Raw genomic sequence first — 27,385 nt, 5'->3', positions numbered from 1 at the left:
TGCACAAGGCCAATAGTAGAGGAGGGAGCAGGACCCAGTAGATCTGAGAAAATTCTAGAACACTATGGAACTTTCTTCAATGGTGGAAGTGTCGTTCAATGATGCACTTCCTACTATAGTTTCTATCAACCACACGTGACCTTGAACATTTGCACCAATCAGTTCTAGAAAGTAAAATCGACAGGATTTGGTAGTTCATTGGCCAATCTAGTGCAGCCAGGTGGACGGGTACTGTTACTGGAAGAGGTGATGGGCTTACTCTGTGCATGTCAGCTTCTAGTGCGAGGGCGTGTGAAGGAAGAAGTGTGCCTGGCAGTAAGATAAACACATCCCTTAGGGGAGAGCACTGGCCTGGAGGTAGAAATTTTGGAAGTATCAGTGTAAAGATAACAGACAAAAATGTACAAGTGAGTGAGTAGCACAGGGAAGCCACCTAACAGCCTTTAGCTGCAGATTCCTATTGATTCGATGGTGGTAATGATGTTTGTTCTGTCAACCTTCTGGGACTATTCTGAGAAACAGATGAGATAATGTGTGTGAAAGTACTTTCTAAACTCTTCAGACCTTTTGTAGATTTTATAATATCTTTAGGAGTTGAGAGGAATGTGTCCCACATGTTATTTTCCAAACATAAAAGATAAAGACTTAAGATTTTGGAAGTATTGCAGAGTAGATAATCTGTGGGGCCTCCTGCTAAAATACGACTACATAGATCCAGGATAAACGAAAGCAAACCTGCCTAAAGCATGAGTGTCAGGGACTTGGGGACAGTTTTGAGGACTCCCTTGTGTGAGCAAATAAACATAAAAGCTGGGCTTATGTGACTAGGCTGCTGCCGACCCTAAGACCAGTGATGGTCCAGAGTAAGGAGAGGAGCTGTCCCTGAGGTTCCCACATTACGCTGGGATCCTGAAAGGGAGATAAAGTGATTCCGGGTTTCTAGTACTAATATTTCTTAGAAAAGCAAACATACATCCTTTTTTAAAAAAGCAACACCAATGTAAACATTCAGAATGCATTTCAATTACAATTTACTTAAAAATCTTCAAACATACAAGGAAAAATATAACCAAAATGAATGTCATTGGAGGGATGAGAGAGCAATTTCAGACTAAGTTCCCCAAGAATTTCATATATTGGAGAACAGACAGAAAACACAAGACAACTATATAGAAATACAGAAAGAATTAATAATACATAAATATAAACTTATGACAATTAACCATTGAAAATGTTAGAGCAGACCACACAACAATAGAGCTATTAGAAATTATTTTTTAAAAACCATTAAAGTGAAAAACTAGGGCACAATAGCACACATCTATAATCCCAGCAACTCAGGAGGCTGAGGCAGGAGGATCTCTTGAGCCCAGGAATGGGAGGTTATAGTTAGCTATGATGATGCCACTGCACTCCAGCTTGGGTGACAGAGTGAGATCCCATCTAAAAAAAAAAAAAAGCCAAAAATAAACAAACAAAAACTAGAAAAAAACCCCAGAAACCAAAAAGCATTAATAGATGGTTTAAATGACACATTAAATTGTTAAACTTGTAGATAGAAGAAATTAAAGAGATTAGTCTAGAGATAAAGAGAAAAGTAATATAAAAAAGCAGGTAAGAGAGGCGGATATGAGAACATATGCATGTGTGTGTCATTTTTGAAGATAACTTTGAATTTGAGAAGAGGTCATTATTGATGAGTGACTGGCTGAGAATTTTCCAGAACTGATGGGAGAGAGGAATCCACAGATAGATGTACTACAAAGTAATTAAAGTGCGATAAATAAAAACACAAGTAGATCCAAAGAGTGAAACTGCAACACACAAGAAGACAATGCTGTTATCACAGCATCCCAAGAAACCAGATGGTCTGAGAAGAAATGATGAGTCTGATATAATCAATACACATGGAAATCTCTTCTCTTAGTTGCAGAGAAGACGTTCTGCCCATTAGCACTCTGCCGTGGAAATGAGACGTGTGGGAGAGTCTTTATTTTTCTCTTTAGGCTGTCTCATCTGTGTTATCACTGAAGATACTTGAACTTTTTCTCCAGCGTGAAAACTGCATGTTGTGTAGATTGACTTTCACTAAATGTAGTCTGCTTCCTTATGGCAGTCCTTGTAAGTGGGCAAAAATGTGGTTATCTGACATTAATGGAACTCTCCTGAGACTGTGATTATTCAGGTTAAGGCTTTCTTCCTGACACAGGTTTTTTGATTTAAGCGCCTGAGTGTGGTCCCTCATGGTGGCCAAGGTCTACCACTTATTTCCACAGTGAAGACTTGTATAGTTGTAGCTACTGAACATCTTTCTAATTTAAAGGGACATTAATACCTACATTTGGGGTTCTAACATGATTTTCTAAAAATAATAAATGACTTGGTTAACCCTTATACCTGATGGTCAGCAGGTGCTTCATGTTGGTCCTGCAGCTCTTTATACACATGTACTGGGTCTCATCTTAAAAAGTCATTTGGGATAAAAAGGTAGCTCCAGAGAGTTTGATTGTGATGAGATATTTCTGGATCTAGGTCTTGGTGGTTCATTACGTGAATCTATACATGTGGTAAAGCATCATAGAATAATACACATATGTACTCCCCAAAAAGTACATGTAAAAACGACTGAAATCAAAGTAAGTATTGTCTAAAGTATTGAGCCAATGTCAGTTTCCTGACAATGTCAGTCTTCTCTTATCTAAGATGTTACCATGGGGGAGCTGGGTGAAGGAGGTGGGACCTCTCTACTATTTTTGCAACTACTGTGGCTCTATACTTATTTAAAATAAAAGGTAAGGTTAAAAAAAACAAAAAGCTATTTGGAGCATGGCTGCCAGAAAAATTGATTCTTCTTGATGTTTATGATTCTCATAGAACATGAATACAAATATTTAGAAATATTTGGTGAGCTCTACAAGGTAGAGTCTTTCATCTCACTGGGGTCAAAAGTGAAGTAGGAGTTTCAACTCAGCATCTGTATCGCTATTCAAGGTTATATGCACCTGGGTGATGGGCACACTTATAACCCTGACTCGAAATGTAACAAAGCTGGTACATGTAACCAAAAACATTTTTGCCACTGTAATATTTTGAAATAATAATTTTTTTTTTAAGGGTTTTTAATTTTTTTTTTTTTTTTTGTAGAGACCGAGTCTCACTGTACCGCCCTCGGGTAGAGTGCTGTGGCGTCACACAGCTCACAGCAACCTCTTAACTCTTGGGCTTAAGCGATTCTCTTGCCTCAGCCTCCCGAGTAGCTGGGACTACAGGCGCCCGCCACAACACCCGACTATTTTTTGGTTGCAGTTTGGCCGGGGCTGGGTTTGAACCCGCCACCCTCGGCATATGGGGCCGGCGCCCTACTCACTGAGCCACAGGTGCCGCCCCTGAAATAATAATTTTTTTAAAAAGGTTGTATGTTTGCAGTATAAAATTCAAAAGGCTATACTTGGAAGTCTAGGCAGAACTGTCCTAGTTGCCTAAAATGGAATAAACTTGTGCCATAGTATTAAAAAACTGCATACATTAGTCAATGGAATGGCAGTTAAAAAATAAGTTTCAAGTTTGGTGTGTAACTGCAAGTGGAAATGTGAAGCATTTGGAAAATGTGGAATTTATTGGGAATTAATGTAATTGCCTTAAATAATCTAGACTGGATTAATGAGAGAGTCCAGTCAGTGACAAAATAATGAATATGTGATTACTCTTAAAATGAACACCTTAGATGGCTCTGTTCTGTTCTTTCTTTCATTTCCCTTTTTTCTTTTCTCTTTTATGTTTGCAGTTTGAATTAGGCAATGTCTTTATTTTTCATTAGAATGAAAATAATTTAGACTTAGTAAGATGCTGTTTGGAAAACATATATTAACATGTCTTTATCATAATCAAGTTAAACAGGAGTGAGGGAAAAAAAATAACCTTCAGAAGACCAAGAAAAAGCAAAGTTCAAATAAACATGAGCATGAAAAAGAAGAAATAACCATAGATAGAGCAGAGATTAATAATAAGATACTATGAAAAACTCTCTAGCAATAAATTTAAAAAGTCAAAATGGACAAACCTCTAGAAAAATGTACACTAACTTAAGAAGAACTACATTGAATATTTTTATGTTTAAAAGAAAATGAATTAGTAATTAAAACTGTTGAGAGAAAACACCCAAATGAAATAATTCTACAAATAAGTCTGCCAAACTTTTAAGAAGAGATAGATCATTTCTTCAAAAGTAGGAGAGGAAAGATTCCCCAGCCTATTCTAAGAGGCAGTGCAGTAGCCCAGGCCCCCGGCCATGGTTTTGGCTTCTATAGCTTCTATTACCTGCCATTGACCATGGTCTGACAATGACTTAGGGCATTACAATTAGATATTCTGAGAGAGAGAGAGAGACAGAGACACACCATTCACAAAATTTTCCTTACAGTATATTGTTATAATTGTTCTAGTTTATAATTCTTAATCTTACTGTGCCTAATTTATATTAAACCTTATCAAGGCATGTATATATAGGAAGACATATAGCATACACAGGTTTGGTGCTATCTACAGTTTCCAACTTCCACTGGGGGTCTTAGGATGTACCCCCCTCTCGGGTAAGCGGGGACTGCTGTGTAACTTGAAACCACACAGCATTGTAAGAGATGAGAATCAAAACAAGTAAAGTGACACTTAAGGTCAGCCCGCTAAATTTTCTGTTTTTTTTTTTTATTGATTGGGATTCATTGAGGGTACAAAGAATTAGATTACACTGATTGCATCTGTTAGGTAAGGTTCCTCTTATTACTAAATTTTCTTATTAGGTCCAGTACTTTATAGCGTCTTTTTTTTTCCCTATTTAATCTTAGCAGTACTGAACTGGACTCCAACACAAGGCTGAAAGTGAGAGGCCTTACTCCTTTCTTCATTTTAAAGGCCGTGCGGCCAATGTATCACCATTAAGAATGCCACTAACTGTAGGTTGTTTTAAATATGGACTCATTATCAGGTTCATGGAGTTATTTCTAGTCCTGGTTTTGATAGAGGACTTAGGAGACAACCAAGTAAATTCTATTTGGCTCCTGATTTTAATAAACCAAATGTAGAAAGACAATTTTTGAGATATTTGAGGAAATTCGACTGTAAGTTGGGTGTCAGAGGATAGCAAAGAGTTGTTTTAATTTAGGTACGATCCTGTATTGTGATCCTGTAAGAAAAATGTCCATTATTAATTTTTTTAATTATGGTAAAATATGCATAATATAAAATGTATCACATTAACAATTCTTTTTTTTTTTTTTTTTTTAGGACACATTAAAATTTGCTTTAATACTTCTTTGGGGGGGAAAAAAAAACACACTTGTAGTGAATGAACAAGAAACATTTTTATGCTATTATTTGTATCTACCATGCCATGAATTCATAGGGGAAGAGGTTCCAGCAGCTCAGGGAGGCACCTTGCCATTTAATGTGACAAAGTGTTAATTGACTTTTGAATTCGTGGGAAATAGGTCCCAGCACCTTGTATCACTGTTACATGGGGTCTATTGGTTATCCTGTGTGCTATGCTGTACACATATTATGCCATGAGCTAATGGGGAATAAATAGGTTCTTGCTCCTAAAAACATGGGTCCACTAGTACTCCTTTGTGCCATGTTATATGCTTATTATGCCATGAATTCATAGGGAATGGGTTCCAGGAGCTCAGGCTCCTTTCCGTTAGTTCTCACAAAGTGGGCTTCTCGGGGTGGCGCAGGCTGGCGCTTCAGTTGAACCCAGGTACCTTTCTCTTTGGCTTCCTTCTTTTTCTGATCATTTTCCTTCACCCGTTTCAGGAAGCTATCTCGGCTCTTAGAGTGCTTAATATGCTCAATACGAACATTAATCCTCTTCGCGAGGATCTTGCCCTTAACTTGTTTGTTTACAACAATGCCAACAGCATGCTGGGTAACATTGTAAACTCTTCCAGTTTTGCCATGGTAACATTTGTGTGGCATGCCTTTTTGAACAGTACCCATTCCCTTGATGTCTACAATATCACCTTTCTTGTAGATTCGCATATATGTGGCCAAAGGAACAACTCCATGTTTTCTAAAAGGCCTAGAGAACATGTATCGGGTGCCTCTCCTCTTTCCCTTTGTGTTTGTCATTTTGGTGAATTACTGGAAGATGGCGTCTCCGGCCGAAAGGCCACATTAACAATTCTTAAGTGTATAGTTCTACGGCATTAAGTATATTCATATTCTTGTGCAATCATCACTACTCATCCATCTCCAGAATGTTTTTATCTTGCAAAACTGAAACTCTGTACTCATTAAACATCGACTCCCCATTCTCCTTCCCTCAGTCCCTGGAAACCACCGTTCTGCTTTCTATGAATTTGACTCCTCTAGGAACTTCATATTAGTGGAAACATAGAGTATTTTTCACTAGCATAATAAGGTTCATCCACATTGTGCCATGTGTCAGAATTTCCTTCCTTTTTAAGTTTGAATAATGCTCCATTGTATTATCTACACGCCACATTTTGTTTGTCCATTCATCCGTCAATAGACATTTGGGTGGCTTCCAGCTTTTGGCTATTGTAAATATTGCTTCTGTGAACATTGGTGTGCAAATATCTATTTACGGCCCTGCTTCTAATTCTTTAGCATATATAATCCTTAGGTCTTTTTCTTTTTTTTTCTTCTTTTTTACAAAGAGTCTCACTCTGTCACCCTGGGTAGAGTGCTGAATGCCATGGTGTCATAACTCACAGCAACTTCAAACTCTTGGGCTTGAGCAATCCTCCTGCCTCAGCCTTCCAAGTAGCTGGGACCAGAGGTCCCTGACACAGCTAGCCCAGCTATTTTTTCTGTTTTTAGTAGAGATGAGGTCTTGTCCTTGCTCAGGCTGATCTTGAACTCCTGAACTCAAGCAATCTACCCGCCTCAAACTCTCAGAGTGCTGGAATTATAGGCATGAGCCACTGTGCCCGGCCAATTGACAGGCCTTATGGTAATTCCATGGGTAATTTTTTGAAGCAGTGCCATGCCATTTTACCTGATGTTGCACCATTTTGCATTCCCAACAACAAGCACAAGGCTTCCAGTTTCTCCACTTCCTCACCAATGCTTATTAGAAAATGCCAATATTTTGAACAGATTTATACCAGGCAGGGCTGAAGAAGGAAAGGAGGCACTGGTCACTCAGTGCCTGCAGAGCAGCTGTGCCATCCCACAGAACACAAGCTCATGCACAGGTAGGTAGGCGGGGTGGCCATCCATATAGGCTGCCCTCACTCTTACCTGTAGCTATCACTATATTTTTCATGTGTGCTTATGCAATTTCTATCGTGTCTCTAACAGGAAACTCTTTAAGGGAAAAAAAGAAAGGCTAAACACTGATTTAGTGGTTCATATATACTGGAACTCTTAGCTTTTAAAAGGCAGGGGAATAATAAACACATTATTCATGATACACGCTACCTGTTGAGCAGAGGCAGGAAGAAGGGATCAGGAAGGGACAGAACAGTATTGGTCGTGTTTGTCAGCTGGCTTCTGGGTTCCTTGGTGCTTTTCTTCTTCTTCATTACCCCCATAAATCACATATATCCTTTTGTATGTGTTACATAATTTACATTTTAAAATTTAAATTGGTTACTTTCATTCTTTAGGGCTTTTTTTCCAATGTGTTGGCCAAAGGCCTAGGACTGTCTTGAATTTCAACGGGTATATTCTAAAGCAAAAGAGAGAATAAAGTAAGTTTCATGGAGTTAATTTTGTCAATTTGAGGGAACATATTATATTTTTCAATTATTCCCTCCCTATTTTATTTTTTTCTTAAAAGGACTTTAAGAAATGCAATTATAAAGAATGCAGGTCGTTGTTTGTTTTATTGAAAAATGGCATACAGCAAAAATAGGTGACCTTATATAAGGTCATTACTATTTTAGAAAACATGTTTTAACTGGTCCTTGAAATTTACAAAAAAACAAATTCTAGGAATTATTGCCTCGGAGAACACTGTACTGTATTGAATAGCTCCCCACCAAGGCTGATCCTCAGTAAGATTTCACTTACTGCCCTTTCCACAGAATGCATCATTCTAATTGAAAAAGCCAATTAGGAGGAAGAATTCATCAGCCCTGTCTGTAGACTCATGAGTAAATTTGAATTACTCAGCAAAGACATATTCTAAGTTCACAGGAGCTAGATTCTTAAATAACAGACAATGATAATCATAACTAACATTTATTGAACAGTCAATACCATGCCATTGGCTATTGTGTATAGATTATGCCATCTAACCTTCAGAAATGTTATTATTCCTATTTAACTGGTCCTGAAACTTTGACTAATATCTTTCTTAGCATCACATAGGTAAGAAAGAAGGGAGCTAGAATTCAAAAGCAGTGTGGCAGATTGATAGATACGTCCTCAACACTCTTAGCTGCAACTTAATTATGTACCGCGTATAGCACCACCATCGATAAGCCAGATGCTAGGGTGTACAAAGTAAGTACTGAATTAAGGACTCAGTCCTCTCTCTTTTCTTCCCATTCATATTTTTTGAACTGTCTGACTTTAATGAATTCAGAATCATATGGCTTGAGTTGATAAGCTCATTGAAAACATTACCATTTTACCTTTGTGGTCGTCAAATGTACATGTTGGCAGTAACCTAATTGTGTTTATTTCTTGTATCCCTGTGAGACATTAGCAAATCCACTGTACAAATTCAACCTTAGGCAAAAGAGTGAGGGAGAAGGAAGGAGCTCCAAGCCAAACTTTGGCTGAGGTATCTTGGGGAGCGTGAGGAAAGTGGTCCAGCATCAACCGTAGAGTCATGGGATGGACATGAAGCTTGCAAGGATGGGGCTAGCAATCAGAGACTTGTAGATAGAACTAAGAAGACCATGAATCTCTTCTAAGAAAGTTCAGAGTACTTCAAGACAAGGTTGCCTTGCTAGAGGAGAAATGAAAAAATGCAAATATAAGACAGTGGGTTTCATTTTACATTGTACTAAAATCAATGCTTTGAACTGTGCTTTTATTTTTTTCATTTTTAGGTTCTTTATCCCTTTGAATCTGTGAGCATCTGCCAAGATTCTTCCTGAGTCATACATATTGCCTCTCAGCATTGCACAATCCTTATCCTTACAGATTGCGTGCGATTTCTCCCTGTCTTAGCACAGTCAGACTTCCCTTTTCTCTTCTTCTCCCTCCCTATTCCCCTCTTTTCCTTTCTTCCCTTCTTGTGCTAGTTGCCTGTTACTGCAGAACAAACCACTCAAAACGGTGTTTTAAACAATCAGTAACGCACTATCATCTCTCACACTCTTACGAAATGACCAGGTTCAACTAGGTGGTTCTTGCTGGAGGTCTGTCATGCAGTTGCAGTCAAATGGTGATTGAGGCTGGAGTCATCCAAAGGCTCCCGTGGGCTGGACATTCAAAGTGACATCTTCATAACCTGTCTGATGCCTCAGCTGAGGTGGTTGGAGATCGGCTAGACAGTTGGCTCTATCTTTATCTCTCTGGCTAGTGTATACTCTCTCTTGCTCTCTTTACTTCCTCTTTACCCCTCCATGTAACTTTTTTACATGGCTAGCTTGGGCTTCCTCACATGATGGAAGTTTCAGAGTGGTCGAACTTACTACCTGGCAGCTGTCTTTCCCCAGACTAATGTTCTAAGAAACTTAGGTGGAAGAAAGTTCAAAGCTTATGACCTAGCCTTGGAAGTCACCTAGCGCCATTGTTGCTAAAGTCTGTTTTTCTAAAACAGGCCACAGAGCCAGTCCAGAGCAACCCCAGGGGGGTGGACCACCCTAGGGCATAAATATAGGGAGGTCTGGTTTGCTGGTGGGGGGCCACACTGCACCTCTCCAAAGATGGATGGACCACCGCATTTCCATTTATTGAAATTTCTGTCCCTTTTTCTTCTCCTTATAACTAAAATATCTCAAAGTTAGTGTCTTGCATCTTATTTCACATCCCTATTTTTTAATTGTTATTTATAGTAAGAGAGTCTATTGCAAACCCTCTTTGAAGAATTCTTACAAATGCTCTCAAGTGAATCTTCAAAATTTTATATTTTCGTGTGGCAACGTTGTAACTTAACATCCAAAGGGTCCTAGAGAAAAGCCTTTTTAGAAAGTCTCTTTGGAAAATCAGATTTGATTCACTTTTTAACCAGCAATGATAACATATCAAACTTAAAAGGCAGATCAGTTTTAGAGAAAAGTGATACACCATCGTGTGTGTGTGTGTGTGTGTGTGTGTCCTTGGGTGAACTCCTCAACAATATTGCTTTTCATGCTCAGCCACTAATTAGAAAACCTGCTTTCTTTTTGGGAATCAACCCTGCTTTACTTTCTGGCGGACCTCTTTTTGCTTATATTCAAGCTCTTATGGAAGCCAAAGTGTGTACTTTTTTAACCCCTAAAATAAAAAAAAGAGAGAGAGAGACAGATGTAACTTGAATCTAAAAGATTTGTTGCCTAATTACACGAAAATTCTTAATTTAAAACTGTGCTTACATATGGCTTAACTTCCCTTAGATTCTGCAAATGCCATTGAGAACTTAGGTTCTTCTAGAGAGTTATTAGCTTTTTCTTTTCTTTCTTTTTCTTTTTCATTTTTTTTTTTTCCTTTTCAAGAAGCTAAATCTCCAAAGCTTTTCTCTGGGGATTATAAAAAAACAGCACATGTAGGAGAAAGTGGGAAGTTGGAGATGGCAAATAATTTGATATTTTATTTCTGCCCACAAGCACTGGGAAAAGTCTGCCATAGGGATTAATTTGCTCATGAGATTTCACTGCGGTTGTCGTTAAGAAAAAACTAACAGGAATGGCAGGGCAGAAGCATTTCTTTCTTTCTTTCTTTCTTTTTTTAATTCCTTAGAATTTTTGTTATTTTTTTCCCACAAAATGATATAAACTTACAATTGAATTTTATATTATGAATTGGCAGAAGCATTTCTTAACTCTGGGGAAAAGATCACGAATTTTCAGTGGCAACCAAAGAACTCTTTTTCTTTTTTTTTTTTTTTCTTGCATAATGATTATGAGTTAAGCATCTGAGGTTTAATATCATTCTTCTCATACAGGACTTCACATAGACATCTGAGAGCTAACTCTGAAAAATGGTGATCAGTAATTGCAATTTCCCATAATTTGTCTTCATGCAGGAAAAAGCTTTGTTAAAAACTTTTTTGTAGCCTTATTAAGGTATAATTGACAATTTAAAATTATATGTATGTAAGGAGTACAATGCACTCTGTTATACATTGTGAAATAAACTCACTTTTAAGCTAATTAATGTATCCATCACCTCACAGAGATAACTTTAGTTTTTCGTGGTAAGAACATTTAAGATCTACTGTCTTAGAAATTTTAAGCATATAATACGGTATTACTAACTGTCATCACCCGGCCCTAAATTAGGTCTCCAGTGTACATTCTTTGTGCATAGCTGAACCTCCGGACCCTTTGAGCAACATTGCTCCATTATCACCCCCACCCCTACCCCTGGCAATCGCCATTCTATTTTTTGCTTCTAGGAGTTTAACCATTTTAGGTTCCTCATATCAGTTAGATCCTGTGGTATTTGTCTTTCTGTGCCTGGCTTATTTCCCTCAACATAATGTCTTCCAGTTTCATCCATGCTTTTGCAAATGGCAAAATCTTCTTCTTTTCTTAGACTGAACACCGATCTGTTATGTGTCTATACTACAAATTCTTTATCCATTTATCCATGGTGGACAGTTAGTTGATTCCATATTAAAACACCTTTTAGACTCAATCTTTTTCCCTCATTTTTTTTCAATATAAACCATTAGAAAACAGTCGGTGGCTCTGTTGGTGACTTCCTTCCACCTCTTCATTCTCTACATGGGATCTACAAGCAGATTAAATGGAGGCCCTAGCAGCTTCCCAAACAGAAGGGGGGTCCCAGGCCACAAGTTCCACTTGTAGCAGAAAGGCGTGGCCTTTAGCTAGAGCACCATTTTTTATGAAGTTTTACCCTAAGCCCCTCAACAAAAATTTCCACTGAACCCAGAGCACACAAAATTTGAGGACCCTTTGAATGTCAGGTCCAGGCAAAATTCACTGCCCACTCTCCTCCCCACTCTTGTGTGACTCCCACCAGAGTTCACCTCAGAGTTACCCTTGGTTATGTCATTAGTAATGGTGACACATGAACCAACCTGAGTGGGGGGAGGGAACACAGCCAGGAGGAAAGGGGGCCAGATGGGGATGATGGGGCCGGGATGGGCACACAGCGCTTATTTATTTCATCAATTCTCACACCTTTACCTGTGAAGTCATATTCTTCTTCCCATTTTTGCAGTTGAGAAAACCTGAGGCCAAGAATTTAGATAACTTGCTGTCATCCAATTAGTTCAACTCATTTGAACTAAAATATTTAAACAAAGTCTAAGAATTTTATTTAATCCTTGTGTAACGTGAAGGATTTTCAGCCTGAAAGCCTAGCCAGTGTCTGTCTACTCCCCCAACCCCAATAATGAGCCGCTGGTAACCGCTAATCCACTTATGAAGCAGAACGGGGAAACTGATAAGGGGAGCCTGTGGCACTTAGTCAAGTAACGATAGCTGTCACTCTCTCTTGTTTACTCTTATAGTGGAGTACGACAAGGAGTTCTCCCCCCGCCAGCGACACCACAAAGAGTTCAAGTTCAACTTATCCCAGATTCCTGAGGGTGAGGCGGTGACGGCTGCAGAATTCCGCATCTACAAGGACTGTGTTGTGGGGAGTTTTAAAAACCAAACTTTTCTTATCAGCATTTACCAAGTCTTACAGGAGCATCAGCACAGGTATGAAGGCTCAGAAAGCCCCAAAGGTGGGACTGGCCCCCATTCCCCACCCTCTGTTATCACATAACCCCAAGTATGTCTGTGCAAGGTGGTTTGGAGTTCAGGGGCATCACATGAACACGGTGAGAGAAGTGTTCAGCTGGTAGAGTTCAAATGGTAGAGTCCAGCTGGTGAGGTTTTTTTTGCTATTAAGTTGATTTTCTAGATAGTTATCGTTTCCTACTTAAGCTGGTGAATGGTATTTATGTAGCCTCCTTTGGGATCAAACAGCTGTACACTTTATTGGGGATGAAATGTCTCCACTATTATTTAGTCCCCGCTTTGAATGATGAATGAGGGTGGCTAAAATAATTTCACACATTAAAATTATACAATGATGCTTACACGTGACACTAATTCAGGTGAATACAAGGGTGTATATATATCTTTGAGTGTGAGTCTAGGTGTGATTTTTTATTTTTATCATTTGGATACAAGGGAACAATAGACTTCCCCCCCCCCCATATGTCTATATTATTCTTATTTCCTCAAGTGAATCCAGACGGTTTTATGAAAGAGCTACAATGAAGTATGTTTGTGGTGCTGCCTAGCAATAAAGGAAACCTTCCGTGGAAGGATTCTGTAGTACATAGTAAAGAGGCCAGTGACCTTGAATTTTGCTTGGTATCTACGGGTCAGGTTAGGAGTTTGATGAGAATCACACACGATGTCCAGCAGGTTAGCATAGCTGCATAGTTCTCAGTGTGTTCAGGGTAGAAACTGAGCAGGTGAGATGACAGGCTGGCAATTATATGGTAGATAGAAATTAAAGGAAGAGAATATATGGTTGGAGGGAACCCCACACTTACGGACTCTTAAAGGGATTGGCCAGCTTTGGTTTTATAAACCAAGTCCAGATTCTTACTTCCAGTTTTGGAAGTCTATTGACCTCCCAATAATTTTGCAAGGTTTAGGAATGACTTTGGTTTCTCCTGAACTTACTGATCTGTATGTGGGTCTGTCACAAATATACACACTGAAATCATAAGGAATATGGATTTGCCCTGTCAAAGGTTTATTTTCGTTCTGAAAGCACAACTGGCATCCAGCACTTCATGCATATTTAAATCTATAATGGGAGAAACAGAGGAAAAGGAATGATAGAGGCCAGGCTCTAGGGATACACTGTGGTTTGATGCACTGATGGTTGTAGGTGAATTCTTACCTGGGACAGTTAAATTATGAGTAAAGTATAGCCATTGTGAGTCTTTATAATAGACCAAATTTTGGAAAGAAAGGGAAGTTTATGATATTTGGAATTCACTCCTTAATAAAAATATTTTCAATGGCTTTACAATTGAGGGCCTGTTTCAAAAAGTAAATTATTCATGGGTAGATTTTCATATTTGACACTCCAGAGAGAATTGATATTCAGTGACTCTTAGGAACTGCTTTGGCCATTGGTTCTTAATCTGCCTAATTACTTCTTCCATTATATTTCCCTAGTGGGAATAACCTACTGGTCCCTTTTTAGCTCAAACATTTATTGGGAATATATGGTTTTCTCTGTCCTGTAGGAAAAACTTTATAGTAAAAACACCAAGCTTGGGGTTGAGTGACTATGGAATTTTAAAAAATGATATATTTTTTTTAAAAGAGAGAAAGTTAGCAGACCATTTATAAGGTTTATACTGAACTCCAGCCAGAAAAGAACAGCTGCCTTGTGCTTGGGCTGGTGGTGTCATACTTCCTTGAGGCCAGCAGTGAGTCTGGAAAACAGAATCCTCATCACTTTCAACCTTTGATGACTCTCTGTCAAAGCAGGGAGCTGTAGTTTCTTTGCCTTCGAGAATGGAAGCGTTTGGCGACTGACTACGTGTGTTTAGGCAAGGGGAAATCTGGTAGAATTGGGAGAGTTTCGTGCTTTTGAAGAGTTTCAGGTTGGCCAGGAGGAGATTTTCTTTTCTTATCTGTGGGCCCGGAGCCCAGGCCTCCTGCTGCCTCTGAGTGTTCTTCCAAAGCCTTCTAGATTTAGCTGCAGGACCCCTTCTGGGGGAGGAGGGAAGGTCTGATCTCCCCATCTGTACCGTCTTGGGGTGTCTTGGCCAAAAACAATTCTCCAGGCTTGTGAAGAAACATATTTGTCTAATCTGCGTTTAAGTGAAATTTGTAGTGTTTGATGGATTAATGTAATTTAACAAGTGTTTGTATCACAAAATAGTTGGCCTCCTTGGAAAAAAAAAGTCAGGCTTTTAAGTGATGACTCATACACTCAGCTAGGGGTGTGTGGGGCTTTCTGATATAAAAGGCATTTGGGAAGCCTGACCCAGGGAGGGTCAGGGAAGATTCTTGGAAGATGGGCCTTGGCTGCGAGTTCTGCAGATATATTTTCCTTTGACTGATTAGAGAAATTGTTGCACCAGGTAAGTTTAAAAAAGAAAAAAAAAGTAGGAACAAGGGAACACTTGGTACTTTACTCCAAACTTGAGAATAAGCCCTCAGAGGCAATCTAAGCCATGAAAAGATCTGAGGCAACTGGTAGTGGCCTAAGCAACCCAGTTGTCTGTCTGCACCATCAAGTCTGAGTACCACAGGAGGTCCTTTGCACTTTATTATAATCTTTTAAAATTTACTTTATAATAGCATGTGCTGTTTCTGGTTGTTTTTTTGTTTTGAGACAGAGTCTTACTATGTTGCCTTCGGTAGATGCATAGCATCACAGCCCACAGCAACCTCAAACTCTTGGGGCTTCAGCAATTCTCTTGCCTCAGCCTCCCAAGTAGCTGGGACTACAGGCGCCTGCCACAGTGCCTGGCTATTTTTTGGTTGTAGTTGTCATTGTTCTTTTGCAGGCTCTGGCTGGGTTTGAACCTTCTAGCCCTAGCAAATGTGGCCGGAGCCCTAATCAGTGAGCTACAGGCACCGAGCCTGGTGTTTCAGTTTTAAGATGTGTTTGGTGTTAACATCTGGTGTTATAAATCAGTGTCCTTATGATAAGGCTGATAAAAATTTACATGCATTTAGTATTCATAGTTTGGAGAAAAACCTTTTTTTTTTTTTTTAAGACAGTCTCACTTTTCTTGCCCTAGGCTAGATTAGAGTGCTGTGGTTTCAGCCCAACTCACAGTAACCTCCTGGGTTCAAGTAATCCTTATGCCTCAACCTCCCAAGTAGCTGGGACTATAGGCCCCCATCATAACGCCCCACTAGTTTTTCTATTTTTAGTTGATATGGGGTCTTATTCTTACTCAGGCTGGTCTCCAACTCCAGAGCTCCAGTGATCCTCCTGCTTCAGCCTCCCAGAGTGGTAGGATTACAGGCATGAGTAACCGTGCCTGGCCACTTTCATATATTCTTGAATTAGGACTTTACCTAATTGGCCTACATCAGGTAGACAAGGAGGCATGTTACCTTTGAGAGAATGAAGTGTTGCACGTGTAAATTTTGCCAAGGCCAATGATGCCTAAACTGGTATCTGCTGTGCTTCCTAAAAATCACTCTGATGATATGAGATAGTCCTGAGACAAAGGTCAAGTGCAGGGAAGAGGTAAGCAGTCTCCTGAAGGCATGTCCTCACACCTCCATTCCATAGCTTTGCTTGAAGACATGCCAAGGATTCTTCCATTCGATGGCAAATGAGACAGTTCTATTGGTAAAGACCTGTATTTGCTAGAATTCAGACTGTGGTAGTTTGACAGTCAAGGCCTTGCTACAGAAAAGCTTTGCCATCATTGATCTGGTAGAGAAGGGGTATGGAGACTAGAATAAATTTACATAAAAGCATTTGTATTTTTTTTTTTTACAGATTGTACATTTGTTGATTTACTTTTCTCTTCTGTCTTACGTACACACGGAGCTGTCTTCACACTCGGAACATAGACTGCTCTTTCATAGTCATGAATAGTAGTGTGATGGTTCCACATTGCTTTTCATGACGTGTACTCACAATCTTTATTTCTAGATTAATAGTGAAATTTTCAGGCCATCTGCATTTCTTACTTAGTTAAAGGTATACTTTTACTGTTTCTAATTGAATTTTATATACCTAGAAAGTCCAAGAGCGTCTCTCGAAAGCCAAGCAAAAATTTTAACAGAGAGATTATGTTCAGTATCTAAATCATGGTCATGTTTGGTCTATGAATTGGCCACAGCTGGCTCTGCTAGTTTTGAAGTTCCACATTTCACTCTATACTTTTTGGCAATGGCATTGCTGGGGAGCAATGATCTGTCTTCTGCACATATGATAACTTTTCTTCTCCATGTTCTATCATGGTACATTCTTTTGGAAGACATTTGAAAGAAGAATTAATTATCTAATAGAAAATTCATTTCCTCCTAATATAAACAATAATACAACTTATTCCTTTATTCGGAAACAGGTAGAGTTTTTAAAATTTTGTTTTTAAAGTTCCATTCACATGTTTTACTCTGTGTTCAGAATCCTTAGGGTGGGAAGAGCTGCTTCTCAGAATCAAGGAAATAGGGCAGTGCTACTTCAGAGTTGGTTTTTATTTTTTTAATGTATAGCCAGTTCCTGAGTTACAAACATCTGACTTATATACAACTCACACTTACAAACGAGGACTGTTATGTAAGTCCCCGAGTTATAAACATCCAACTGAGGTATGACTCACACTTATAAAATGTGGCTATTATAGGTACCTGTTCCAACTTATATACAAAATCAATTTAAGAACAAACGTATAGAACCTATTTCGTTCATAATCTGGGACTGCCTGTATTATTCAATTGAGGTAAAATGTGCATTTATTATCTTTGCCATTTTTAAGTATGCAGTTTGGTGGCAATAAATACATTTATGTGTTTTTCTTCTTCATTTCTCCCTCTAGAAATATTTCCTTTGGGCAGTCCAGAAGCCTACTACCAAGGTCCCCAGGAACAATCCCAGATTGAATTCTTACTTTAATTTTTGACAGAATTCACAAATTCTGACCTCTCTTACAGATATAATATACTTGTCCCAAAAGAGAAAATAACTGTTGAATGGTAAAAAACACATTTTTCAGATTTTTTAGTTTGATATTTCACTCTGGATCATTTCAGAGAGAGGGAATAGAAATAAGTTTGCAAAAGGTAATGAAGATGTGCTCAGGTTTGGACATGTTTGGGCCATGGTGGGGCGCCCAAGAGGCAGTGGGTTGCAGAAGTGTGGAGCCTAGCAGAATGAGCTAAAACTGCAGCAGTAGATTTTTGAGACCTTAAGCAAGCCACTGAAGTAGATTACATAGCCCGGCTGTGTAAGTACAGAGAAATCTGATGGACCCAGTAGCATTTATTGAAAATACTAGGTTCCAGTGGTAACTTTATCATAAATTAGGTAGCCAAATACAAGGCTGGACAATTAAGTTTGAGAACTTATCCTAGAAAAAGCACACCATTACCTCATTGTTAAATATCACTATGGTCACCTTTGAAGTACTCCCCTTGGCCATCTGGTGACTGTAGTGATATTAAGCAATGGGGTATGTAGCACTTTTTTCTAGGGTGAGTTTGTGAACTTAATTGTCAGACCTTTATACAATGAAAATAGCTTTGATGGCTATTCCAGAAAAAGGGCTCCAAAATTGCTTTGAAGGATGAACTAGGTACTGGCATCAGTGCTTAGCTTTCTGAGGGAAGTACTTTGAAAGTGACCACAGTGATATTCAGCAGTGAGGTATGTAGCACTTTCTCTAGGATGAGTTTGTGAACTGAATTGTCCAACCCTGTATGTTTAAGTCTATTTCTGGGATCTCTATTCTGTTTTATTGGTTGATTTTCTCTTCTTGCACCAATACTGTAGGTATTCCTTTCATTTTATAATAAGGCTTGATATCTGGTGTTCTTGAGACATTTTTAGCTACTAATGGCCCTCTATATTTCCACATAAATTTTAAAATCAACTTGTATGTTAACAAAACAAAACAAAACTTGCCAGTCTTCTAATTAGAATTACCTTGAATCTAGAGATCAATTTGGGAAGATCAATAGTGAGTGTTTCAGTTTAAGAATGGGGTATTTCTTTAATAACTCTTAGTAATATGTACATTCTTGTGTGTCTTGAATATTTTTATCAGGCTAGGTTTAGGTATTGAAGTTTTCTATGCTTTATTAGTTTTAAAAAATTTCAGTGTCTAATTACTTTTGCTTACATATACAAATACAGTTGCTTTTTTTTTTTTTTTTTTTTTTACACTGATTGCAATTGTTTACTTTTTGTACTTTTAAAATGCAATCACACAGGCATTCTGTTTTCTACACTGAAAAGTCTATATATTCTAGATGCTTTTTGACTTACATATCTGATAGCTTGGCTTCTTTTTTTTCTTTTTTTTTTTATTGTTGGGGATTCATTGAGGGTACAATAAGCCAGGTTACACTGATTGCAATTGTTAGGTAAAGTCCCTCTTGCAATCATGTCTTGCCCCCATAAAGTGTGACACACACCAAGGCCCCACCCACCTCCCTCCTTCCCTCTTTCTGTTTCCCCCCCCATAACCATAATTGTCATTAATTGTCCTCATATCAAAATTGAGTACATAGGATTCATGCTTCTCCATTCTTGTGATGCTTTACTAAGAATAATATCTTCCACGTCCATCCAGGTTAATACGAAGGATGTAAAGTCTCCATTTTTTTTAATGGCTGAATAGTATTCCATGGTATACATATACCACAGCTTGTTAATCCATTCCTGGGTTGGTGGGCATTTAGGCTGTTTCCACATTTTGGCGACTGTAAATTGAGCTGCAATAAACAGTCTAGTACAAGTGTCCTTATGATAAAAGGATTTTTTTCCTTCTGGGTAGATGCCCAGTAATGGGATTGCAGGATCAAATGGGAGGTCTAGCTTGAGTGCTTTGAGGATTCTCCATACTTCCTTCCAGAAAGGTTGTACTAGTTTGCAGTCCCACCAGCAGTGTAAAAGTGTTCCCTTCTCTCCACATCCACGCCAGCATCTGCAGTTTTGAGATTTTGTGATGTGGGCCATTCTCACTGGGGTTAGATGATATCTCAGGGTTGTTTTGATTTGCATTTCTCTAATATATAGAGATGATGAACATTTTTTCATGTGTTTGTTAGCCATTCGTCTGTCGTCTTTAGAGAAAGTTCTATTCATGTCTCTTGCCCATTGATATAAGGGATTGTTGGCTTTTTTCATGTGGATTAATTTGAGTTCTCTATAGATCCTAGTTATCAAGCTTTTGTCTGATTGAAAATATGCAAATATCCTTTCCCATTGTGTAGGTTGTCTCTTTGCTTTGGTTATTGTCTCCTTAGCAGTACAGAAGCTTTTCAGTTTAATGAAGTCCCATTTGTTTATTTTTGTTGTTGTTGCAATTGCCATGGCAGTCTTCTTCATGAAGTCTTTCCCCAGGCCAATATCTTCCAGTGTTTTTCCTATGCTTTCTTGGAGGGTTTTTATTGTTTCATGCCTTAAGTTTAAGTCCTTTATCCATCTTGAATCAATTTTTGTGAGTGGGGAAAGGTGTGGGTCCAGTTTCAGTCTTTTACATGTAGACATCCAGTTCTCCCAACACCATTTATTGAATAGGGAGTCTTTCCCCCAAGGTATGTTCTTGTTTGGTTTATCAAAGATTAGGTGGTTGTAAAATGTTAGTTTCATTTCTTGGTTTTCCATTCGATTCCAAGTGTCTATGTCTCTGTTTTTGTGCCAGTACCATGCTGTCTTGAGCACTATGGCTTTGTAGTACAGACTAAAATCTGGTATGCTGATGCCCCCAGCTTTATTTTTATTACAGAGAACTGCCTTAGCTATACGGGGTTTTTTCCAGTTCCATACAAAACGCAGAATCATTTTTTCCAAATCTTGAAAGTATGATGTTGGTATTTTGATAGGAATGGCATTGAATAGGTAGATTGCTTTGGGAAGTATGGACATTTTAACAATGTTGATTCTTCCCATCCATGAGCATGGTAAGTTCTTCCATTTGTTAATATCCTCTGCTATTTCCTTTCTGAGGATTTCATAGTTTTCTTTATACAGGTCCTTCACCTCCTTCGTTAGGTATATTCCTAGGTATTTGATTTTCTTTGAAACTATGGTGAAGGGAGTTGTGTCCTTAATTAGCTTCTCATCTTGACTGTTATTGGTGTACACAAAGGCTACTGACTTGTGGACATTGATTTTATATCCTGAAACATTACTGTATTTTTTGATGACTTCTAGGAGTCTTGTGGTTGAGTCTTTGGGGTTCTCTAAGTATAAGATCATGTCGTCAGCAAAGAGGGAGAGTTTGACCTCCTCTGCTCCCATTTGGATTCCCTTTATTTCCTTGTCTTGCCTAATTGTATTGGCTAGAACTTCCAGCACTATGTTGAATAGTAAAGGTGACAGAGGACAACCTTGTCTGGTTCCAGTTCTAAGAGGAAAAGCTTTCAGTTTTACTCCATTCAGTAAAATATTGGCTGTGGGTTTGTCATAGATAGCTTCAATCAGTTTTAGAAATGTGCCACCTATGCCTATACTCTTCAGTGTTCTAATTAGAAAAGGATGCTGGATTTTATCAAATGCTATTTCTGCATCTATTGAGAGGATCATGTGATCTTTATTTTTGCCTCTGTTAATATGGTGGATAACGTTTATAGACTTGCGTATGTTAAACCAGCCTTGCATCCCTGGCATGAAGCCTACTTGATCATGATGAATGACTTTTTTGATGATAAGCTGTAATCTATTGGCTAGGATTTTGTTGAGAATTTTTGCGTCTATGTTCATGAGTGAGATTGGTCTGAAATTCTCCTTTTTGTTTGGGTCTTTTCCTGGTTTTGGTATCAGGGTGATGTTTGCTTCATAGAATGTGTTGGGGAAGATTCCTTCTTCCTCAATTTTTTGGAATAATTTCTGCAGTACAGGAAGAAGCTCTTCCTTGAAGGTTTGATAGAATTCTGGAGTGAAGCCATCTGGACCAGGGCATTTTTTGGTTGGAAGCTTTTTTATTGTTTCTTTGATCTCAGTGCTTGAAATTGGTCTGTTCAGGAGCTCTATTTCTTCCTGGCTGAGTCTAGGGAGAGGGTGTGATTCCAAATATTGATCCATTTCTTTCACATTGTCAAATTTCTGGGCATAGAGTTTCTGGTAGTATTCAGAGATGATCTCTTGTATCTCTGTGGGATCAGTTGTTATTTCCCCTTTATCATTTCTGATTGAGGTTACTAGAGATTTTACTTTTCTATTCCTCGTTAGTCTGGCCAATGGTTTATCTATTTTATTTATTTTTTCAAAAAACCAACTCCTTGTTTCATTAATTTTCTGAATGATTCTTTTGTTTTCAATTTCATTGATCTCTGATTTGATTTTGGATATTTCTTTTCTTCTACTGAGTTTAGGCTTAGATTGTTCTTCTTTTTCCAATTCCATAAGATCTCTTGTGAGATTGTTGATGTGCTCTCTTTCAGTTTTTCGAATGTAGGCATCTAAAGCGATGAATTTTCCTCTCAAAACTGCTTTTGCAGTATCCCACAGGTTTTGGTAGCTTGTGTCTTCATTGTTGTTATGCTCAAGGAAGTTAATGATTTCCTGTTTTATTTCTTCCTTCACCCATCTGTTATTCAACAGAAGATTGTTTAATTTCCATGCCTTTGGGTGGGGTCGAGCATTTTTGTTAGAGTTGAGTTCCACCTTTAGTGCCTTATGGTCTGAGAAGATACAAGGTAAAATTTCAATTCTTTTGATTCTGTTGATATTTGTTTTGTGTCCCAGGATATGATCAATTTTGGAGAATGTTCCATGGGGTGATGAGAAGAATGTATATTCTTTATCTTTGGGGTGGAGTGTTCTATATGCGTCTATCAAGCACAGTTGTTCTAGAGTCTCATTTAAGTCTCTTATGTCCTTGTTTAATTTCTGTTTAGAGGATCTGTCCAGCTCTGTAAGAGGAGTGTTAAAGTCCCCTGTTATGATGGTATTATCAGATATCATATTGTTCAGACTGAGTAAGGTCTGCTTCAAGAATCTGGGAGCATTTAAATTGGGTGCATAAATATTTAGAATTGAAATGTCTTCTTGTTGTATTTTTCCCTTGACCAATATAAAGTGACCATCTTTGTCTTTTTTGACTTTAGTTGCTTTAAATCCACATGTGTCTGAAAATAAGATTGCAACTCCTCTTTTCTTCTGAATTCCATTTGCCTGAAAAATTGTCTTCCAACCCTTGACTCGGAGCTTTAATTTGTCTTTTGAAGCCAGGTGTGTTTCTTGCAGACAGCAAATGGATGGCTTGTGTTTTTTAATCCAGTCAACCAATCTATGTCTCTTCAGTGGGGAATTCAAGCCATTAACATTTATTGAGATAATTGACAAGTGTGGTAGTATTCTATTCGTCTTATTTTGTGAGAGTCCATTGCTTAGTTTTATCTTTTGCATCAGTGTGGAGGTTAGGTTCTGTCCTTTAATTTCTGAGTTCTTACTTTGCTGCTGATCCATTGTGGTGGTCAGTGTGCAGAACAGGTTGAAGTATTTCCTGTAGAGCTGGTCTTGTTGTGGCGAATTTCCTCAATGTTTGTATATCCGTAAATGATTTGATTTCTCCGTCAATTTTGAAGCTTAGCTTAGCAGGGTACAGAATTCTGGGCTGAAAATTGTTCTGTTTAAGTAGATTAAAGGTAGATGACCATTGTCTTCTTGCTTGGAAAGTTTCATTAGAGAAGTCTGAGGTCAATCTGATGGATTTGCCCCTGTAGGTCAACTGGCGCTTACTCCTGGCAGCTTGCAGAATCTTTTCTTTTGTCTTGACTTTGGAGAGGTTCATCACAATGTGTCTTGGAGAAGCTCGGTTAGAGTTGAGGCGACCTGGGGTCCGATATCCCTCTGAAAGCAGTGTGTCAGAATCTTTGGTGATATTTGGGAAATTTTCTTTTATAATATTCTCTAGTATGGCTTCCATTCCTCTGGGGCATTCTTCTTCCCCTTCTGGAATTCCTATAACTCGTATGTTGGAACGCTTCATAAAGTCCCATAATTCTGACAGTGAACGTTCTGCTTTCTCTCTCTTCTTTTCTGCCTCTTTTACTATCTGAGTTATCTCAAAAACTTTGTCTTCTACCTCTGAAATTCTTTCTTCTGCATGGTCTAACCTGTTGCTGATACTTTCCATTGCATCTTTAAGTTCCCTGATTGACTGTTTCATTTCCTTCAGCTCTGCTATATCCTTTTTATATTCTTCATATCGTTCATCTCTTATTTGATTCTGTTTTTGAATTTCCTTTTGGTTATTTTCCACTTTATTAACAGTTTCCTTCATTGTTTCCATCATTTCCTTCATTGTTTTCAACATGTGTATTCTAAATTCCCTTTCTGTCATTCCTAACATTTCTGTATAGGTGGAATCCTCTGCAGTAGCTACCTCATGGTCCCTTGGCGGGGTAGTTCTGGACTGGTTCTTCATGTTGCCTGGAGTTTTCTGCTGATTCTTCCTCATGGGTGATTTCTTTTATCTGTTTACTTGCCCTAATTTTCCTTTCAATTCCTCTTGCTCTTTAAGTTCTTGTGCCTGTGGACTAAGGGTTACAGGACCAGAAGGGTGAGAAGGTTTAAGAGCAAAAAAGCGATGAAAGAAATGAGGACCGAGTGATAAGGAAAAAAAATGAAAAAAAAGAAAAATAGAGAAAGGAGAGTGGTTGGGTGAAAGGAATATTGACAAAAAGAAGAGAGGCACAGAAAGAGGGAGACAGAGCAATATAGGTGTACAGTAGGGTACTTTGATACAACCTTAAAAAAAAAAAAAACACCTTCTGGGGGTGCCAAGTGGGGTGGTTCACTTGAGGTCAGCAGCTCTTTGCTAACCTGATCAGACACAGTACCCCACCTCCACCAAGTAGAGAGGAAAGACAAAAATGCTATAAATCAAACCAAAACAAGCAAACAGAAAACTTTACGGGATAAAATTGGCTGGAAAAACCAAATAATAGTGGTAGAAACACTAACAAAAATGAAGTTCTGATTATTGAAATAGGCAGCAATGGGAAATTATAATTAAACTAGAAAAATTGAGAAAGAAAAAGGATCTGTATGGAAAAGGTTGAACTTAAAAAACAAAACAACAATCTAGAACGTCAAAATAAACAAAAAAAAAACCAAACCAGAAAAAAAACCAAACAAACAAACAAAAAAAAAAAAAACACACACGCAACCAAAAACAAAGCAGTATGTATATGGAATTGAATATTGTCTGGGCAACACGTGGTCTTCTGGGGTATGAGATGTTAATCACAGTTCTGATACGACTGGAGGCTGCTAGTTTCTCGAACCCCAGCAGGTAGACACCCTAAATCTCTCTTCAGCCCTCTTAAAAGGCACTTTGAACTTGTTCACTTACTGAGCAGAAGCTTTCTCAGGGAAGTGCTTGTTGCTGGAATCACTGCTGAAGTGGCTATCCACTTACCCTGTGTGTCAAAACTGGTCTCCCTCTGCCCCCGAGGGTTAGGGCTGCAAGGCGGCTCAGACCCCGCCCTTAGGCTACTTGTTCGCTGGGTTACCAGCTCCCACCCAATTCCAGCTCTGCTACCCTGAGGGCGGAGTTTGCCAGGGCAGATCGCTCACAATGTCTGCCTGTGACCCAGAGCCAAACTCTATTAGCTCCGTCTGGCTCAGCGGCTCAGACTGGGGCCCTAGACAAAGGCCAGAGTTCTCCGCACTCCCGCTCAGGCTCTCCCCAAGGCAGTTCAGCTGAGTGCCAAGTCCAAAGACACCAAAACAGTTCACAGGTAAGGCCTTTCTGGTTTGCAGTCTCGCTGCTACTGAACTTACAGTTGCGGGCGGGTTTAGGCGGATTGAACACACGCGACCACTTGCCGGTTTTCCACTGTTTTAGTCCTCCTCTTGGGGTCCAGAAGTCTCTCGCTGACTCCCTGTATCCTCTCAGGGGTGATGATAGGCAGATCCCACCAGCCAGAGATGCCTGGAGTCCTATATCCCCAGACTCACGGTGCCCAGATGCAAGGAAGCTGTTACTCGGCTGCCATCTTGCTCCACCCTCCTACAGTTGCTTTTTGTATATTTGTTTCCTGCAAACTTGCAAATTTTCAAGTTAATTCTGATAGTTTTTCTGTACAATCTTTTGGGATTTCCATGAATATAATTATATTATCTATTAATATCAGTTTTATTTATTCCTTTCTAATTCTATTTTTTGTTTCTCTTTCTCTTGTTTTACTTGTTTCTGGGATCATCCAGTAGAATATTGAAATACATTCAGATTTCTGTGATATTTCTTTTTTTTTTGGCTGGGGCTGGGTTTGAACCCACCACCTCCAGCGTATGGGACCAGCGCCCTACTCCTTGAGCCACAGGCGCTGCCCCTTCTGTGATATTTCTAATCTCATGAGTAAAGATTTAGTATTTCACCATTAAGGATGATGATTGCTACAATGTAAATGATTTTAGAGATACTCTTTATTATATTAAAGAAATTCTCCTCTACTTCTAGTTTTCTCAGAGTTTTTAAAATTAGGAATTGGTATGGAATTTTAGCAAAACTCTTTTCTGAATTTGGGGATTTTCAAATGTTAAACTAACCTCATATGCTTGGAATGAGTTCAAGTTTTGATTTATTGTCCTTTTCACATAAGACTGGGTTTATAGACCATATCTGATAATTCATCTATCTGGATCACCTAAGGGTCTATTTCCATTACCTATTTATTCCCTTGATTTTTCCTCAATTGATTTTGTTTTCTAGCATGCTTGCTAATTTTTTTATTTATGAAGTTCTGGAAATTATTTAAGAAAAAATTCTAGATACTGTTACCTTCTTCCAGACTAGATTTAATGTTCTTCGGGAAGGCAGACAAAACATGAGCAGATCACCTTTTTCTTTTCGCTCCTATTAATGCTGAGTTTCAGGATTTGTTAAGAGTTTCATATCTTTCTATTTTTCCTTTTATCTTAGAGTTTAGTTTTTTAGGAGTTTTAGCTAAAAATCTAGCATGCTTAACAGAGCCCCTCATCCTTAGTGATTTCCAGTCTCTAATTTTTTCACTCCCTAGCATTATGAGACTGCCAAAAACTCTGCTTTGCTTTTAAGTCTCGGAACAGTTTCTTTCTGCTTATTTTCTCACTTTCTCATCCCATGTAAACACAACTTAATATTTTGCAAATAACTCAAATGGAAACATCAGAGTTTAAGGGAACCAAGACTTGAAGAGCTAAGACTCTAGAGGAAAGAGACTACAAAGAAGAGACCCCCCCCACCACACACAACTTCTGTGAAATCACTTTTATGAGTTAATTTTTATGCAGGCCTCTTTGTTCCTGAGACCTTAGCCTTTCAATTACTAGCTTCCTTGAACTCCAGTTTTATCCCTAGCCAATGATATTGTTCAAAGCTCTAGGCTTATGCTTCTTGCTCCTTGGTGTCTAGGCCTCATGCTAGGAATTAAATGCTCTGAAATGAAAAGGCTACAGCAAATACAGAACCCACCTCAGTGCATTTCTATTCTGCCTGTGGCCTTGACCCATCAAGGGTTGCCTGGCTTGGTTGCTCCACAATGACATAAAACAGGTTTGTTTTGTTTTTAATCCATTTTATTTAGTTGTTCTTAGTGGGAATATTAGTTTGATTCATCATAGCCAAAAGGATAAGTCCTTGAAGCAT

At 38.7% G+C, this 27,385-nt stretch overlaps 2 protein-coding genes across 2 annotated transcripts in view; one reads left to right on the top strand and one right to left on the bottom strand.

The window, feature by feature from the left end:
- The window catches only part of BMP6 (bone morphogenetic protein 6), a 180,687-nt gene that overhangs the window by 128,878 nt on the left and 24,424 nt on the right, over positions 1-27,385 (top strand). Inside the window, exon 2 of the mRNA XM_053603799.1 lies at positions 12,599-12,791. Coding sequence (XP_053459774.1) covers positions 12,599-12,791 — 193 coding nt within the window. The remainder of the gene's footprint in view (positions 1-12,598; positions 12,792-27,385) is intronic.
- LOC128594896 (60S ribosomal protein L21) lies at positions 5,367-6,157 on the bottom strand. Its single transcript, XM_053603802.1, has one exon. It carries the CDS (start codon positions 6,121-6,123, stop codon positions 5,641-5,643), a length of 483 nt encoding a protein of 160 aa, XP_053459777.1. The 5' UTR covers positions 6,124-6,157; the 3' UTR covers positions 5,367-5,640.

Source organism: Nycticebus coucang, chromosome 9 (assembly GCF_027406575.1).
Source record: "Nycticebus coucang isolate mNycCou1 chromosome 9, mNycCou1.pri, whole genome shotgun sequence".
Taxonomy (NCBI): Eukaryota; Metazoa; Chordata; class Mammalia; order Primates; family Lorisidae; genus Nycticebus; species Nycticebus coucang.
Note: the sequence above shows the minus strand (reverse complement) of the source record. Positions and strands in the feature narration are given on the sequence as shown.

Coding starts and splice junctions, on each gene's coding strand:
- LOC128594896 (XM_053603802.1), bottom strand. CDS start 6,123: ATGACAAACACAAAGGGAAAGAGGAGAGGCACCCGATACATGTTCTCT.